This window comes from Trichechus manatus, unplaced genomic scaffold (genome assembly GCF_000243295.1).
Source record: "Trichechus manatus latirostris isolate Lorelei unplaced genomic scaffold, TriManLat1.0 scaffold00220, whole genome shotgun sequence".
NCBI lineage: Eukaryota > Metazoa > Chordata > Mammalia > Sirenia > Trichechidae > Trichechus > Trichechus manatus.
Genome location: NW_004444156.1, coordinates 1,315,811 through 1,331,044, shown reverse-complemented (window position 1 = coordinate 1,331,044; position 15,234 = coordinate 1,315,811). Strand labels below are relative to the sequence as shown.

Sequence of the window (15,234 nt, the reverse complement as noted above, 5' to 3'; positions counted from 1 at the left end):
AACAAATACATAGACCAATGGAACAGAATTGAGAATCCAGACGTAAATTCATCCACCTATGAGCAGCTGATATTTGACAAAGGCCCAAAGTCCCTTAACTGGGAAAAGACACTCTCTTTAACAAACAGTGTTGGCATAACTGGATATCCATCTGCAAAAAACTGTAAACAAGACCCATACCTCACACCATGCACAAAAACTAACTCAAAATGGATCAAAGACCTAAATATAAAATCTAAAATGATAAAGATCATGGAAGAAAAAATAGGGGCAACGCTAGGAGCCCTAATACATGGCGTAAACAGAATACAAAGTATTACTAACAATGCACAAACATCAGAAGAGAAACTAGATAACTGAGAGCTCCTAAAAATGAAACGCTTATGCGCATCAAAAGACTTCACCAAAAGAGTCAAAAGACAACCTACAGACTGGGAAAAAATTTTTGCCTACGACAAATCCAATCAGCGTCTAATCTCTAAAATCTACAAGATACTGCAAAACCTCAACAGCAAAAAGACAACCCAATTAAAAAATGGGCAAAGGATATGAACAGGCACTTCACCAAAGACAACATTCAGGAGGCTACCAGATACATGAGGAAATGCTCACGATCATTAGCCATTAGAGAAATGCAAATCAAAACTACGATGAGATACTGTCTCACCCCAACAGGGCTAGCATTAATCCAAAAAACACAAAATAATAAATGCTGGAGAGGCTGTGGAGAGACTGGAACACTTCTACACTGGTGTTGAGAATGTAAAATGGTACAGCCACTTTGGAAATCAATTTGGTGCTTCCTTAAAAAGCTAGAAATAGAAGTAGCATACAATCCAGTAATCCCACTCCTTGGAATATACCCTAGAGAAATAAGAGCCGTCACATGAATAGATATATGCACACCCATGTTCACTGCAGCACTGTTCACAACAGCAAAAAGATGGAACAACCTAGGTGCCCATCAACGGATAAATGGATGAACAAATTATGGTATATTCACACGAAATACTACTCAACGATAAAGAACAATGATGAATCTGGAAAGCATTATGCTAAGTGAAATTAATCAGTTGCAAAAGGACAAATATTGTATGAGACCACTATTATAAGAACTCAAGAAATGGTTTAAACACAGAAGAAAACATTCTTTGATGGTTATGAAGGTGGGGAGGGAGGGTGAGGGGTATTCACTAACTAGATAGTAGATAAGAATTATCTTAGATGAAGGGAAGGACAACACAATACAGGGGAAGTCAGCACAACTGGACTAAACCAAAAGCTAAGAAGTTTCCTGAATACAATCAAATACTTCGAGGGACAGAGTAGCAGGTGTGGCGCTCTGGGGACCATGGTTTCAGGGGACATCTAGGTCAACTGGCATAACAAAGTTTATTAAGAAAATGTTCTGCATCCCACTTTAGTGAGTGGTGTCTGAGGTCTTAAAAGCTAGTGAGCAGCCATCTAAGATACATCAATTGGTCCCAACCCACCTAGAGTAAAGGATAATGAAGAACACCAAAGACACAAGGAGAATATTAGCCCAAGAGACAGAAAGGGCCACATAAACCAGAGACTGCAGCCTGAGACCAGAAGAACTAGATGATGCCCAGCTACCACCAATGACCACCCTAACAGAGGACACAACGGAGAGTCCCTGATGGAGCAGGAGAAAAGTGGGGTGCAGAACTCAAATTCTAGTAAAAAGACTAGACTTAGTGGTCTGACTGAGACTGGAGGGATCCCGGAAGACATGGCCCCCAGACTCTCTGTTAGCCCAGAACTGAAACCATTCCCGAAGCCAAATCTTCAGACAAAGATTAGACTGGACTATGGGACATAAAATGATACTCGTGAAGAGAGTGCTTCTTAGCTCAAGTAGATACATGAGACTAAATGGGCAGCTCCTGTCCGGAGGCGAGATGAGAAGGCAGAGAGGGACAGGAGCTGGTTGAATGGGCACAGGAAATTCTGGGTGGAAAGGAGGAGTGTGCTGTCGCATTATAGGGAGAGCAGCTATGGTCACACAGCAATGTGTGTATAAATTTTTGCATGAGAAACTGACTTGAACTGTAAACTTTCACTTAAAGCACAATTTAAAAAAAATATTTAATGTACTAAAAGGGTATTCAGTATAATATCTTCATAGGTTAATACACCACTTCACACTGATCTTAGAGGTAAAGGATAATCGACACTTCATGCTGTGGAAACTGATCTCCTTATATGTATTAGGCAAGGAGATGATACACTAGGGTTTTAAAACTTGGCTGGCACAGCTTCTTGTTGCCCCTTACAAAAGCAGTTAAAAGGCATTTCACAATCTACTCAGAGAATTTTGCAAATTTAGAGAAAAAACTATAAAGCAAGGTAAACTAAATGCAAAATTTATAACAATGGATTCTACAAAACTCGAGTAGCAGCAGTGACAACCATGAATGTTGTGTAATTCAGTTTATCTGTGTCTGGTGACAGAAGCATGGAAAACTGGAATCCGCGGAACAATTCAAAAGCTAACTTTAAAAATTTCAAACTTAATCTCCAACAAAGGCCCATATCAGCTGACTTTCTTGAAATGCGTGCTACTTATCACCTGATAGAGGTGTTAATGTGCATTTAGATGGTTCAAAGTCAGACTAAGCGACCACAGCAAACACACACGGGGTGATTAGTACCTGAAATAACTGGGAATTTCTCATAAGACTTTCTGGCAACTACGTACATTTCTACACACCTCTAACAAAAAGTAAACTTCATGGCTATATGTGGTTATTGATGTTATTTGCATTATGAGTTATTTCTGTAATACAGTTGGTGGGATACCCCAAACATGTCCTTTGGTGAATTACTCAAAAAAAAAAAAAGTCTTCCCTCAGAAACAGATTACACATTAGCCTCTCCTGGTCCTCTGGAATTGAAGCGACAAGCATTGGCGAAGCCCAGCAAACCAGCAGCTGCTGTTCCTGCCAATGACAGGAAATAGCCCCATTCTTTCTAGGACCGGCGGGGCTGGCATGAATAATAGCTCTCTCACTTTTTAAGCCTGAACAAGAAATAAAATTTTCCCTTTCCAAGCTAATCAGAAAGTGAATGGTAGTAGTGTCCTTCCAAACCAACTCACCAGATGACTTTGAGTACATTTTTGGGTGAGTATGACTGACCATGTAGACACTGTCTAACAATGTATACACAATTGAACTTGGATGCTGATGGTTATAGTGCCCTTCCATCTAAGAACTCCTCCTTCATTCACCCAGTCTAGGTTAGATGTTCCTCAACATTTTTTGCCTGCTGATTTTCATGAACTGTGTCTCCTTATCTGCCCTTGCCATTAGATCACAGGCACAGACCCTCTTGTTTGCCTTATATCCACTGGCAACCACCAAAGTGCCTGTCTCAACTGGTTGTCAATAACTATCTCTAGAGCAAATAGATGAAAAGGGAACTATCTGGTTTAAGCCAGTCAGCAAACATTAAATGAGCACCCACAATGTCTTAGACACACTGTACTAAGGACTGGAGATACAGCAGTGAGCAAGGAAAACATGTTCCCCATTAACGTCCAGTGAGGAGGGCAGGCATGAAACGATCTGTGACCACGCAGATATTTACTTCTGTGCTAAATGCTCCATGGGAGTAGACACCACAGGGAACCATCCTAGTCTGCAGGGGATGTGCTCACAGCAGGCTTCTCCCAGGAAGCGGAGGTTATGGCAGGACCTGAAGGAGACGCAGATGCTGGTCAGGCATACTGTTCTTAGTTGCCCGAGTCCATTCCGACTCATGGCGACCCCGTGTGTGCAGAGTAGAGCTGCTCTACAGTGTTTTCAAGGCTGGGACCTATGAAAGCAGATCACCAGGCCCGTCTTCTGAGGCGCCTCTTGGTGGTTTAGAACCTCCAGCCTTTGGCTAGTAGTCAAGTGCTTAGCCGTCTGCACCACTCCGGGACTTCAATACCAGCTTGACCCACTCTGGCTGTGTAATATCCTCTCAATTGACCAGGTTTCTCCTCTGCATACGTGAAGATTAATAATACCTAACCATCATTCTTACTGTAGGGATGAGAAATAATACCCGGGACTTGGTATAGGGGCTTAGGACATGGTAGTGGCCGTTACTGAAAACTGTATTGTTAGTTTGGTCTTAAAAGTAGTCCCAGCCTCTCTTGGTAAGAGACATCAACATACTTTTTTTCATCCTATATTGGATCACCTCCTTGTTGAGTTGCAAATTAAACACTGCTACATTAAAACTTCTAGCCTATCTTCCTGAAAACTGAAATTTATGTTCGTGATTATAATGTGGGCATTTCCCTATTGGAAATGAAGTAGGCTAGGCTATGGGGTCACCAAAAGGCCATTCCAGCACTAAAATTCTTGTTTTTGCTCTTTTCCATGTCTTGCTTGGCTGTTAGGTACAATGCTTTGTATACTATCCCAGGGTAATTATCCCCTAAAATCACTATTATTATGCTGAGCTGGAACATGCAGTACTAATATCATGAGTTCTTTTTAAAATCTAAAGTATGTCTTTCTTCTGAGATTTTAAAATAGCTGATTGATTCATCAGCAAGGCTGCTGGCTACAGATGCGATGGAGCGCTGAGTTCTAAGGGAACAGCTCTCTGTGCCAAAGGCTTCTGGCTATCATCTAACTTAACCACCTTGATACACAGACAAAGAGGGCAAGGTCCAAAACGCTTCTTGCCAAGATTGAGTCCATAGTTAGAATGCACTTTTCGATTAAGACAGCACATCTATCTCTTTGAAGCAGTTAAGCTACTCCACTTTGGGACAGTACTTAGAATGCTGTGACTGAAACTCAGGCCGCAGCACTATGCTGTTCCCACGGTTTTCTTACTCTCTAATACTCAAGCATCCAGTGCCCCAGCCCTGACTTTTTAACACCCAGGGATAACCTTGGCTTCAGGGTCCACGTGAAAGTAGATTCAGGCCTAGAGTCCGCGTTCCCCTCAGTTCAGTCACCCTGACACCCCCAGCGGTGGCCCAGCCCCGCTGGAAGACCTGCGGGGCCCTGACTTGAGTGTATGTATGTTGCCATGGTTACTGCCCGCCCCTCACAAGTGTGATGTCACTTCCCTTTGACTTGGAGTTGGGAGAAAGGAGCTGTAGGGATGGAAACCAGCTGTGGGCTAGGGGTGGTGTGCCCTTACTCTTCTGTTGTCTGTAGTAAAGGTTCTAGTCACAGCTCTGCCACTTAATAACAGCAAGACTGGGCAAATTTCAGTAAAAGAGGGATTTGGACTACATTTTCTCTAAGGTTCCTTCTCATCTAAAAATTCTACAGTCCCTTAATTGTACTTGGTGAGGAAAGAGTTTCCCTCTACTAGGGTAACATACAAACATACGTACAGTACATAATATACGATACTTTGACTAGAGGGAAGAAGTAGCCTGGTTACAACCGAACGCCATACAAGTGACAGCATTAGCGTGAAACCCCACATACCAGGGAGCTGGACTTCCAGCAGCCTTGGCCATTAGGGGCACAGCTGTGAACCAGAAGTGTGTAATGGCCTTACAACTCCATTCACTTAGCTCCTGAGGAGACAAGAGGCATTAGCCTCTACTCCCTTTCATAGCAATTAAGGTACAGTGAGGAAAAGAGATGAAAAATGTAGGTTTTCCTGGAGCAGAAACTCTTCCGGGGATCATTCACTGGCTAAAGGGTTGTGGAAAGGGGAGAACAATATGAATGACAAGGTGGTAGAATCCAGTAACCTGCTACCTCAGAACAATGATCCTGTGACTCCCCCATCTCCGATTCCATACTTCACCACACACTAAATGCTTAGGAAAGTACATTAGTTCCTTCACGCCAATCAGATCAGGCTTGGATTACCAGACAATTACTTCTCACATCTAAAACAAGAAACGTGTTCAGTGGTAGATACTGATTCACAAAGACCCAATCCTCTCTGCAGCTACAGTCTTTTCCTGAAGTAAGCTATGTGCTTGGGAAGATGATTCACACTTTTTCTCCAGGAGGACACTGCCGAATGCCAGAAACTCACACATTAAAAACCAAGCGTTCTCCTATTGCCACGTGTTATTCCTTGGCACTGCCCCCTCCCTCCCTCCTGGCCTCAGCTGAAGTAGTCTGGGAACCTCAGTCAGGTCTCCAGGGGACAGAACCATCCTGAGCTGGAGGCTGGGAACTTCCACAGAGACTTCTTTCATGAAGTGTGGCCTTTAAATCCATAGTCAATGAATTGAACTGACATTTAATTGTCAACAATTCCTATACTGTGTATTCATGTTATTTCCATTAAGAAAAACAAAACCTCTTTATAACTGATACATACACTTAGTGAAAACCCATTTTACATTTCTCCCTATAATGTTTTGTATGTGTGTTACAAAACTCCAAGATACCCTTTAAAAGATTCCAACGTTCGATCTTTGTCTTCTGAGCCCAATTAGTTAAAAAAAAAAAAAGAAAGATGAATTCATTACTGCTTTGAGTCCTTAAGGATATCTATTTCTCTCTCCTGCCTCAGAAAAGCAAGACAAAAAGAGATCTTGAAAACGGACAAGCATAAGAACAACTAGCATTAAGGGTGCTTAGTTAAAAACGCTGGTTCCCAAGTCCATACGTAAATGTTACGACGTTTGACACAACTTTAAACCTACCTCCTCCTCTCTCTTTCTCATCCTCTTCTTTCAGCAGCTTGCCAACAGAATTATACCACTTGAATTGCGGGCCAGGGACGCCATCAACACTACAATTAATCAAGGCACTGTTCCCTTCCTTGACTATGATATGGTCCATTGTGGCAAGGATGATGGGCACAGATCCCAAGACCACATCAGTGCCATTTAAAGTGCTGTTGGTCACACTCTTAGCAGTTGCTAGAGTCCATACTAGGATTAAAAAGGGCACAGAAGGTAAAAAGCACACAGTCAGATGGCTCTTCAACTGATCCATCTTCTTTGCTTTCTCTGTAAGGCAATAGAGAGATGGTTTGCCAACGGAATCTTCTATTAGACAACAGACTGTTCAGAGCAGGCCATGGGACAAACCTGTCCTGGATCCATAGAGTTGGAACTTGATTAAGAACCTGTTTAAAAAACAAAAAAAAAAACCACACACACACAGAGAAATATTAGCAGTCACACTTTAAAGATAATATTTACAAAAATGTCAGCAATTTAGCTAAAATCCAAACCTAAATGATTTTAAAACAAAGAACAAATTCAGAAGTTCCAAACATTACATTACATTTCTCACAGAAATCATAATTATATAATTTTCTTATAATTAAAACATACAGGTCTTTACAGGAACAAATATATTTCTTTCTTATGTTAAATTTATTTCACATTTCTTTGTGGAGTTCAAAAACCGATTCAGGCTCCCTTCACTTCATTTCGCCATCACAGGGTCTTTTCTTCATCCTATCACCTGTCTCCATCTGCAATGACCTGACTGTCCACCTGGGAAGTCTCTTAACCTCTTCCAGTAAACGTGACTTCCAGTCTATTTCAGCGGGTGCAGCTTGGGCTCTGCGAGCATTTGGAAGAGCTCCACCAAGATTAGTCCAGCATTCTCCTAACTCCCCATTCGGCTTCCATAATACACTTTCTTCCAGCTCATGCAATAACCCACGCTCCTTTCAGCTTCACCATTGTCTCTCTCTCTCTGCTCTGTGCTACTGTTACCTATCGATGCTTTATCACTCACTGAATTCCCTGCTTTCAATCTTCATCTGCCTCCCTGAGACTGGGGAACATCAAGATGTACATGATGACACTATGGGTGACTGCACTTCTATGTCCAAAGATCTAACCTTCACCTAGTCCTCCATACTCCATTTCATCCACTAATCCCAGGGCCACACCCTGGACCTTTCATCTCTCCAAATTCTAAATTCTGAAGTTCTAAGAAATTCCGAAGTTCTAAATAAACCATCTTTAACTGCAACCTAACATTCCTCCAGATCTCTTACTTCCCTTATTCGGCCTTTCTGGGCTTTCTAGCCCTTTGATTTCCTTTAGTCTCTCTCTCTAAACTCTACCTGCATGCTTCACTTCGGTCTCAGTCTACACCCAATCCCCAACATCCTCGCCCCTTGTTTTTCTGCCACGATTGTTCTGCCAGTATACAACATTGATCAAGTCGATCATTTGTCATCCTGGCTCCTGTACCTTGGAGGCTGGAGCACCAAGCTCTTAACCACTGCGCCATCAGGGCTCCTACTGAGAGAATCATACAACCATGTAATTATTGCCAAAACAGATGAACCATCTCCAACCCTAGCCTGGCCCTCAGTGACATTTGGCAATCTGTGTACCAGGGCTTTGATGATTCAGTATGGTCTTCCTATAACGCCTCTCGGCATCTTCAACTTTGTAATCAAGAACCGTAGCCTACTGTAGTCCCCTCTTTCTCAAAAACAGACCTTTCTCCTTCAGGCTTGCAGGCATGAATTCCCTCTACCCTTCTTCCCACTTTTTGCAAAGCTCACTTTATCTTATCCTGATTTCTTCACTGGCCATTTACTCCTCAAACTACTACATTCTGTATTTTGCTGGCTCTTTAATGAAACTCTTGCTGAGGTCACCAGTGAGTGACTTCTAGTTGCCAAGTTTCCACTCTTCCTCTTACCAAATCTCTGTGACAGCTGCCATTATTAACTGACCTTTCTCAAAACTCTCTCTTTCCACGGGGCTTCCACATTTGCTCCTACCTTCCTATTTGCTTTCATTATTCTTTACTAGTTCTTCGGAGCCCTGGTGGCACAGTGGTTAAGAGCTAGGCTGCTAACCAAAAGGTCAGTAGTTCAAATCCACCAGTTGCTCCTTGGAAACCCTATAGGGCAGTTCCACTCTGTCCTATAGGGTCGCTATGAGTCGGAATCAACTGGACGGCAATGGGTTTGGTTTTGGTTTAGTTCCTCCTCTTCTTGTCACTCCTTAAAAGTCAGTTAACCCCTAGAGTTCCATCATAGCCCTCTTCTCTTTTCACCCACAAGCTCCTCCTAATGTTCCATTCCGATGCCTTTGATTACCAACTGTTATGGACTGAATTGTGTCCCCAAAAAATATGTTGTAAATCCTAGCCTCTATGCCTGTGGTTATAATTCCATTTGGGAATGGACTGTCTTTGTTATATTAATGAGACAGGATTAGTCTAGGATGTATCTTGAGTCAATCTCTTTTGGGATATAAAAAAAAATTAAGCAAGCAAGCTAGCAAGCAGAGATGGGGGTAAGATAGATGCCAAGACACATGAAGATCTCCAAGGAACCAAGAGCAGAAGCTGAAGAGACAAGGACCCTCCTTCCAGAGCCGACAGTGAGAGCCTTCCCTTAGAGCCGGCACTCTGAATTCAGTCTTCTAGCCTCCAAAACTGTGAGAAAATAAATTTGTTTCTGAAAGTCATCCACTTGTGACATTTCTGTCCTAGCAGCACTAGATAATTAAGACAGAATTTGGTACTGAGAAGTGGGGGTACTGCTCTAAAAAATACTTACAATATGAAAGTGGTTTGGAATTGGGTAATGGCTGGAGGCTGGAAGTTTTAAGGTGCCTAACAGTAAAAGCCTAGATTGCCTTGAAGAGACTGTTGGTAGAATTATGGACATTAAAGGCAGTTCTGGCAAGGGCTCAGGAGGAAGTGAGAAGAGCTATAGAGAAAGTCTCTATTGTCTCAGAGAATACATATGGCAGGAGCAATAGAATGTTGCTAGAATTGTGGAAATTAAATGTGCTTCTGGTGAGGCTTTAAAAGAAAATGATGAATGTGTGATTGGAGAATGGAAGAAGTGCAATGCTTTTTATGTAATGGCACAGAACTTGTCTGAATTATGTTCAAATGTTTGGTGGAAGGTAGAACTTGTAAGTGACAAACTTGGATATCTGGCTGATGAGATTTCTAAGCAAGATCTTAAAAGGGGCCATGTGGTTTCTCCTTGCCGCTTACAGTAAAACATGAGAGGAAAGAGACAGACTTAAAAATGAACTGTGCAAAATGAAAACAGAAGTTAAAGATTTGGAAAATTCTGTTGTACAAACTAAGGACATGTGTTCTAGAATGTTCACCAAGGACACGGCTACACAATCTTTTGTTAAAGAGATTAAGCCTGTGACTGATGGCTCTAACCAGCTACCACAGCAGAAAACTCATCAGCTTAGACTGAAGGGGACAGAGAAAGAATGGAAGGAGAGAACACGGTCTGCCTCTTGGAATTCTACAGACAGGAAATAGGCCAAAGGAGCTATATCTGTTGTCCTCCAAGAAAAGAAAAGGACTATTCCTGGAGCAGTTTGGAGATCAGCAGAACTGTTGGAAGGAGCACAGGAAGCAGGGCCTTCTTGGTTTCAAAGGGTGAGGCCAAGGTCTTCTGGTGGGGCCACAGCCTCCTAGGTTTCAAAGAGTCAGACCTTTGCCAATTCCAGGGTGTGGAGCGGCCATTAACGTGTGCTGGGGGTGGGGCCACCACCCAAAGCTGAGGGGGCAGGGCTGCCATATCCAAGGGGCAGAAAAGGGGGTAGGGTCGCCACTCAGAAGGACTAGGAGAATGGGGCTGCCCAAAGTCAAAGGAGCAGAGTTAGAAGATGGAGCTAAAGCCCAGGGCCGAGGGGCCTCTACCCAGAATCCAGAGGGTGTGGCCAACCCCCAGAGTATGGAGGGTGGGCCCTTGCCCAGATGGTTTCAGAGAACAGAGGATTATTTTCAGGCTTTGAGAGCTAATGTAAATTGTTCTACTGGGTTTGGGAATTGCTTGATGCCGGTTATCCCTTCTTTCCCTCCAATGTCTCCCATTTGTAAAGGAAATGTCTACCTTTTGCCTGTCCCACCATTGTACTTTGGAAGGTGATAACTTGTATTCTAGATTTCTCAGGTTCACAGATGAAAAGGAATTTTGCCCCAGGATGGAATCTGCCTAAAGTCTCACCCATATTTGATTTAGATGACTCAGAAGATGAGATTTTGGAGGTAAGGGCAAGATGGCAGAGTAGTCAGACACTTCTGATGGTCCCTCTTACAACAAAGACCGGAAAAAACAAGTGAATGGATTATATATGATAATCCAGGAGCTCTGAACATCAAAGGCAAGGTTGAGGAATCGGACTGAGTGGCAGGGGAAGGGAGAGATGGTTCAGAAGCAGTGAGGAGTTGCCAGACCTGACCCGGCAGGAGTGGCACCACGCAGGCCAGATCGGCTGAGGTGGGCTGTGGCATTTAGAATGCATTTTCCACATTGGGAGAGACTGAGCAGCGGAGAGTCTGCTCAGGCCTTCAGAGACTGTGAAAAGAGGCACTCAATCGGCAAAAGATGAGCACGTGTGTTTAACCTACCACACGGATCAAACAACACCCCGTCTGGGAAGAACCTCTCTCCCAGTTACCTGCTCCCTCCCCATGCTACACCGGGTCCCGGGCTGGCTTCAGCAATTTCCACTTCCCCTGGGCCAGAAGTATGACCCGTCATGCGCCCTGAGCCATTCTCCTATCCTTGGAGAAGAAACAAATTGACAAACAGGAAAAAATCATCTGCCAGCTCCCCTAAGCCGGCAACTCAGGGCAGGCACAGCTCCTTTGCCTAGGCACAGGCATAAGGGGTCACGAACTTTGAATGCCTTTTACCCCTACATAGACCTGTGTGAGCCCATTACAATAGCACAGACCCTCGTAAGCAAAGTACAACAGGGTATATACCTGAAGCCTAACTTCACTGTATCAGCTATATGTTGGAATGGCAGGTTCAGGACATTTGACACAGCTCTGCCCATTAAGCAGGGTCCTCACCTACCCACATCAGGGGCCTGAGAATGGGTAGTTCACCCACACCACCTAGCCACCTGCGACGGGGGTCCAAGAATAAGTGGTGCCTCCCAGTCCTTACAGCCAAAAGCACTCGGTGCCCATAGTCCAGCTGTAAAACCCACCCACCTATGCACTGTAGGGAACATGGACACGCTTTCCTCCCAGACACTCAGGGGCAGCTGTAGCCCCTTGCCTTGCTCAGCGCATGATGCCCTACTGCAGCCAGGTACCTGTGCCTATTCCAATCACCCCTGCCCGTCTAGGACTGTAAGTGAGAGCTTGCACCACACACTTGGTGACCAACTATCTGGACACCTGAGCTGAATCCATACAAGAAAAGTAAACGGACTCCTGGGCTCACGGTCCTAGTAACAGATCTAACCACCTGGTGAGAGGACGGTAGAGCTTCAGAGGTGCCAATAATCAAACTAACTCACATGAGCAGCCTATTTGCGCGAATCAAAATGAAACAAAACAAGAAGCTAGGGCACAGTAAGCAAACATAAAATAAATAAATATAATAACTTATTGATGACTCAGAAATAACAGTCAATATCAAATCACATAAAAAAGCAGAACATGATGGCTTCAGCAAGCTCCCAAAACAAAGAATCTGGAAATCTTCTGGAAGAAGAGAACTTCTTGGAATTACTGGAGGCAGAATGCAAAAGATTAATATACAGAACTCTTCAAGAGACCAGGAAGGAGATCAGGTAAAATGCAGAAGAAGCAATGGAGGAACTTAAGAAGATTACAGAAGACCACAATGACAAATTTAACAGGCTGCAAGAATTCACAGACAGAAACAGAAATCCAGAAGATTAACAATAAAATGTCAGAATTAGACAACTCAATAGAAAGTCATAGGAGCAGAACTGAGGCAATGGAAGTCAGAATTAGTGAGACTGAAGATAAAGCACTTGACACCAACTTATTTGAGGAAAAATCAGATAAAAGAATTTAAAAAAATGAAGAAACCCTTAGAATTATGTGAGACTCTATCAAGAGGAATAACCTACAAGTGATTGGAATACCAGAACGGGGAGGACAACCGAAAATACAGAGAATTATTGAAGATTTGTTGGCAGAAAACTTCCCTGATATCATGAAACACGAGAAGATATCTATCCAAGATGCTCATCGAACCCCACACAAGGTAGCTCCCAAAAGAAAGTCAGCAAGACATAATCAAACTTGCTAAAACCAAACATAAAGACAGAATTTTAATAGCGGCTAGGGAAAAACGAAAAGTCATCTACAAATGAGAGTCAATAAGACTAAGCTCGGACTACTCGGCAGAAACCATGCAGGCAAGAAGGCAATGGGATGACATATATAAAGCCTGGAAGAAAAACAACTGCCAGCCAAGAATTATATATCCAGCAAAACTGTCTCTCAAATGTGATGGCGAAATTAGGGCATTTCCATATAAACAGAAGTTTAGGGAATTTGCGAAAACCAAACCAAAATTACAAGAAATACTAAAGGGAGTCCTCCGGTTGGAAAATCAATAACATCAGATAAAAACCAAAAACTAGAACCAGGACAGAGCAACCAGATATCAATCCAGATAGGGAAGTCACAAAAATAAATCAAAGCTAAAATGATGAAAATAGGGATACAGAGACATCAATATGTAAAAGATTACAACATTAAAACAAAAAAGAGGGACTAAAAAAGATAGTCATACATCTTTCATATGGAGAGGAAGTCAAAGCGATATAAAGAAGTAAAAGATTGGTTTAAACTTAGAAAAACAGGGATAAGTATTAAGGTTTAAACACAAAGGAAACTAACAATCCTACACAACAAAATTAAAAAAACAAGAAAACCATAAAGACTCAGCAAATACAAAATCAAGAACAATGAAAAAGATGAAAAGAAAACAGATAAAGACAAATGACTCAGCACAGAACATTAAGTGGAACAAAGAAACTGTCAACACAAAAAATGACATCAAAATGACAGCACTAAACTCAGTAATTATGATGAATGTAAATGGACTAAATGCATCAATAAAGAGACAGAGAGTGGCAGAATGGATAAAAAAAACATGATCCGTCTATACGCTGCCTACAAGAGACACAACTTAGACTTAAAGACACAAACAAACTAAAACTCAAAGGATGGAAAAAAAATATGTCAAGCAAACAACACTCAAAAAAGAACAGGAGTGGCAATATTAATCTCTGACAAAATAGACTTTAAAGTCAAATCCACCATAAAGGATAAGGAAGGACACTATATAATGATTAAAGGGTCAATACACCAGGAGGCCATAACTGTAATAAATATTTAGGCACCCAATGACAGGGCTCTAAAATACATAAAACAAACTCTAACAGCATTGAAAAGAGAGATAGACAGCTCCACAGTAATAGTAGGAGACTTCAATACATCACTTTCAGTGAAGGACAGAACGTCCAGAAAGAAGCTCAATAAAGACACGGAAGCTCTAAATGCCACAATCAACCAACTTGATCTCATTGACATATACAGAACACTCCACCCAATGGCAGCCAAGTATACTTTCTTTTCCAATGCACATGGACCATTCTCCAGAATAGACCACATATTAGGCAATAAAGCAAGCCTTAACAGAATGCAAAGCATCAAAATATTACAAACCATCTTTTCTGAACATAAAGCCATAAAAAGTGGAAATCAATAACAGAAAAAGCAGGGAAGAGAAATCAAACACATAGAAACTAAACAATACCTTGTTCAAAAACTACCGGGTTATAGAAGAAATTAAGGATGGAATAAAGAAATTCATAGAATCAAACGAGAATGAAAACACATCCTACCAGAAGCTTTCAGACACAGCAAAAGCAGTGCTCAGAGGTCAGTTTATAGCAATAAATGCACACATCCAAAAAGTAGAAAGGGCCTAAATCAAAACATTAACCCTACAACTCGAACAAATAGAAAGAGAGCAGCAAAGGAAGCCCGCAGGCACCAGAAGAAAGCAAATAAAAATTAGAGCAGAATTAAATGAAATAGAAAAAGAATTGAAAGAATTAACAAGACCAAAAGCTGGTTCTTTGAAAAGATCAACAAAATCAATAAACCAGTGGCCAAACTGACAAAAGAAAAATAGGAGAGGAAGCACATAACCCAAAATAGAAATGAGATGGGTGATATCACAACAGACCCAACCGAAATTAAAAGAGTCATAACAGAATACTATGAAAAACTGTACTCTAACAAATTTGAAAACCTACAGGAAATGGACAAATTTCTAGAAACACACTACCTATCTAAACTAACACAAACAGAGGTAGAACAACTAAATAAACCTATAACAAAAGAAGAGATTGAAAAGGTAATTAAAAAACTGCCAACAAAAAAAGCCCTGGCCCGGATGGCTTCACTGGAGAATTCCACCAAACTTTCAGAGAAGAGTTAACACCACTACTACAAAAGGTATTTCAGAGCATAG

The 15,234-nt window shown here is 42.0% G+C and overlaps 1 protein-coding gene across 4 annotated transcripts in view; it reads right to left on the bottom strand.

The window, feature by feature from the left end:
- The window catches only part of MFAP3L (microfibril associated protein 3 like), a 51,190-nt gene that overhangs the window by 15,924 nt on the left and 20,032 nt on the right, over positions 1–15,234 (bottom strand). For 2 of the 4 annotated variants that reach the window (XM_023742827.1, XM_023742829.1), the window contains one exon: positions 6,653–6,961. In XM_023742827.1, the coding sequence (XP_023598595.1) occupies positions 6,653–6,961 (309 nt within the window). Of the gene's footprint in view, positions 1–6,652; positions 7,081–15,234 lie in introns of all 4 variants that reach the window. The other 2 variants (XM_023742828.1, XM_004388876.2) reach the window with 1 other exon arrangement.